This window comes from Cariama cristata, unplaced genomic scaffold (genome assembly GCF_000690535.1).
Source record: "Cariama cristata isolate BGI_N322 unplaced genomic scaffold, ASM69053v1 scaffold26784, whole genome shotgun sequence".
Taxonomy (NCBI): domain Eukaryota; kingdom Metazoa; phylum Chordata; class Aves; order Cariamiformes; family Cariamidae; genus Cariama; species Cariama cristata.
The window spans coordinates 6,498-10,101 of NW_009612753.1; the positions used below are offsets into that span (position 1 = coordinate 6,498).

Consider the following 3,604-nt stretch of genomic DNA (forward strand, 5'->3'; position numbering starts at 1 on the left):
TCTGGAGCGGAGCCCCTCTCCGAACCAGCCCCAGCCTCGGTTACTTATTGCTTTTAACGTGCTAGTCTAGTAGAGAGTGAATTAAAACCAAAAATGCATGTCTGTTGCAGTGCGTTTGTGCTGTCTTCGGGCTGTGCTGGGAACCCTGGCCGTCAAACCTGGAGAGGGATGGAAGAGAGGGGTGGATGAAGTCAGGCTGCACTGGGAGCGGAGACATCCCAGGGACAACGGCGCTCCGGGATAGACCCTGTCTTTGCCGACAGGCCACAAAGCAAAAGCCTTTGGTGTCTGCTGCCAGAGCTAAGAGGGTGCTGATGGTCGCTTGGGGCTGGCAGAGCGGAGGAGCTGGCACCCAGCAGGTTGCTCCCGAGCACCGATGCAAGGGCAGGGAGTCACAGCCAGCCCGGAGAGATGCCGTGGTGCACCTGCCTTCCCCGCTTGCCTCGGGGAGGACAGCCTCAGCCAGCCCAGGGAGCCGGAGGCAGGAGGGGATCTCCGAGGGGAGGCACCAACCTGAAGGTTACTTGAACGTGTGGCTCTCGGCTCCTCCCCGGCCGAACCCTGGAAGAGAGATGGAGCGGGGTCAGCATCGCCGCGGGACGGCAAGCGCACCGAGGGATGCGCCTCGCCGAGAGATGGGAGCCCTGAGCCCCTTCCCCTCCCTCCCACAACCCCAGCCACAGCAACCCTACCTTTGGGCCCAAACAAGGCGGCGTAGCAGGGGTGGTTGCAGTACGGCTTGCCGTCGTGCTGCGGGGAGAGAGAAAGAGCATCAGCCCAGACTGCCCTTCAGCTCCATCTCTGCCCATCCCACCCCTCCTGCAGCCCCTGGCTGCAGGGGACGGGGACCTCCTGGGCTGCAAACCTCACCTCTGCATGGCCTCCAGATGTCAGGGTCTTGTTACACTTCTCGCATCTCAAGCAGGGCCGGTGCCAGTCCTTCCCCAGAGAAGTCACCTTCTCGGCTGCCACAGAAAGGAGATGGGTTAGTTGAGGCACTGAACAAGCACAACAAGTTGGTTTTGGCAGGTTGGCCTCCCTGTCATCAACCCTAGGGAAGACATTTTGGGGCATTTTCTCAAGTCTTTTTGTCCAGGACAGAAGGCACCATGTTTCAAACCCAAGTGCTCGCCATGCACACACATCGCTGTGCACATCCAGGCACGCAGATCCGAAACGGCAGTGCCACACCCAGGGTGGACATCGCTGCATCTGTGCAGATGAACTGACTTCTCTCTGGCTTCCAAAAATTTGAGGACCTCCCATTTTCCAACATCAGCCTGCAAGGGGACGAATTTTTCCCCAGCCAGCTGGAGCCCAAGCGATCACTAGAGCTGGCAGGAGCGAAGCTGGTGAGGACCAGGGAGGCAAAGCCATCGCCACGGCATGCCAACACAACCCAGTCCCCTCCAGCCACCAGCACTCTTGCCGCAGCTCCGATTCTGCACCCAGCATCACAAACCAGAGCGGGGCTGGCGCTTGGCTGGGGTTCAGGCAGCTGCCGAGGGGGGACACAACATGCTGTTTGCTGGAGCCAGGATGTGTTTACAGAGCGGGGGGGGAACACGGGGTGACTTTTAATTGCAGCATGGCGGGGGAGGAGGGTATTTTCTGCAGACACATGTGCTCTTCATATTGGCAGCTGCACCCCTGGGCATTTATTAAGTGATAAAGCAGAGCTTTCCACAGGAACCTCGTCAGAGCCAGGTCTAAGCACTCTTCCCCACGCCTGCAAAACGAGGTCGAGCAATGGGACAGAGCCGCTGCTGGCAGCGTGTGCCCCAGGGGGGCTCCGGGCAGCCCGAAGCACCCCATCTTTGGAGTCCAAATATGCCCACAACAGCTTACGCAAGGAGCAAGCCGGCGGCTGCAGAGGTGGGAGCGGGGGCAGTGCCCAAATGTCACAAGGCAGCCCTGCTGCCATCCCCCAGCAGCACAAAGAGCCTCCTGTGCCCGCAGCCCGGCGGGGGCCGCAGTGTCCTCGCCCCAGGAGCCCGAGCCCAGCCCGTAGCGAGGCCCTCCCATCACAAGGTTTCTGGAAGGAGCTCAGCCTCCCCACCTCTCGCACAAGCAATTGCACCAACACTTGGGCAGGAGCCCTACCAAGGCTCGCTGCAGCAGGGTTCCCCCCAGCTCTCAGCCACGCAGGCAAGATTCCCCTGAAAAGCTGGTGGTGGCCCTGCAAACCCCATCCCCAGTCCTCTTGGCATCACCTCCTCCTCAGCCCCGCTCTCTACAGACACGACTTGGCCAAAAGCAGCCCGAGGCACACCCGAGCGGGACCACCAGGCTCTGAGAGCCCCTGGTTGCCCTGGAGCAGGGCTTTCTCTGCATCCTCTGCCAGTGCTCCTCATCTACAGGCATAGAAATCAGGCAGCAAGCTTGGTCCTCCAGCAGCTTTTGAACCCTCCTCAGTCTCTGCATCAACAGAGACATTTTGTAAGAGCAGCCGATAAGCACAGGGCCAACCCCCTTGGTCAAACAGCCCCATCCCTCTGTCTCCGCAGCCGCACCTGCGGTCACGGCAAACCCAGCTCACTCCGACTGGGAATGAAGCAGATCCACAGGGAAAGGCAGACACTGGCACCAGCACCTTGGTAGCTCCTGATACCAAGCCACATGGGTAAATGAGTTGCCCCAGGACCCTCGGTCACAGGAGGGAGTCACGAACTGTATTTTGCCAAAAGCCCACCTCAAAGCCTGGCTGCAAGCGGCGAGTTCAAGTTTAGGCAAAGCAATGCTCCCCAACCGCAGGAGCCACATCCCCAGCAGCCCCCCGGGCAGTGCCCACGCCAGACCCAGCACACACACACACCCAGGGTGGGCATCGCTACAGGCACAGAGAGCAGCCCCTGTGTTTGAGCCTCCAAATTCGTTGGTAGAGCACAAGTAGAAGTTGGGACACACAGACAAGCAGAGCAGAAATAAGGCAGATTGAGCAGAAGTCAGTGCTGACACTCGGATCCCAGATCCCTCATCTCTAGTAAATCAAAAAGCCGGGAGTGCCTGTAAGCTGCTCCCAGCAAACCCCCTCAAGTTCAGCTACATCAGGGAAGCGGGGAGGTCTGGTAGCTGGAGCCTGCCTGTTCCAGCAGCTACTCCAGGCAGGGTGAGAGGCTCAAGCCCCCCAGATACACTCACACAAGTCAGCAGGACCACGGCACCAAAAGGGGCAGGAGCCTGGAGCTTCGGGAGCCCAGTTTGGAGGGAGGACGTGTGCCTGAAGCCCAGCGGCAGCAGCCCAAAAAGGCTCATGACTAGCTTGCAACGGTGGCTTAAAAATAACACCCCAGAGCTGTCATCTCGCCGTGCAGAACCATGCAGGACAACATGTGGGCAAGCCACTGACCCAGGAACGTGCCCAAGGGCAGGATCTGCCCTGGGGAAGGTGCTTGCTCGCCTGCCCAGGCTTTCAGAGCGGCGGGCTGCACCCACTGGGCCTTTGGGCTCCAAACTGGCAGGGGGCTGCGGGCGATGCTGGGAAGGAAACAGGGCTGAGCTCCTGTGCGGTGTCGCGGCCCCGTTTGCAGGCTGGGGGTACCCACCGCAGCCCACACCCTGCAGCGAGGCACCTCCTTGGGTGGATCTGGGGGGCACCCCAAGC

At 60.4% G+C, this 3,604-nt stretch overlaps 1 protein-coding gene across 1 annotated transcript; it reads right to left on the reverse strand.

The window, feature by feature from the left end:
* On the reverse strand, positions 1–998 carry CRIP1 (cysteine-rich protein 1 (intestinal); the record flags this gene model as incomplete). Its single annotated transcript, XM_009698768.1, has 4 exons — positions 1–158; positions 514–561; positions 693–750; positions 871–998. Coding segments are annotated over 3 exons (227 nt in total), but the record flags the coding sequence as incomplete, so codon positions are not given.
* Positions 999–3,604: the final 2,606 nt, after the last annotated feature.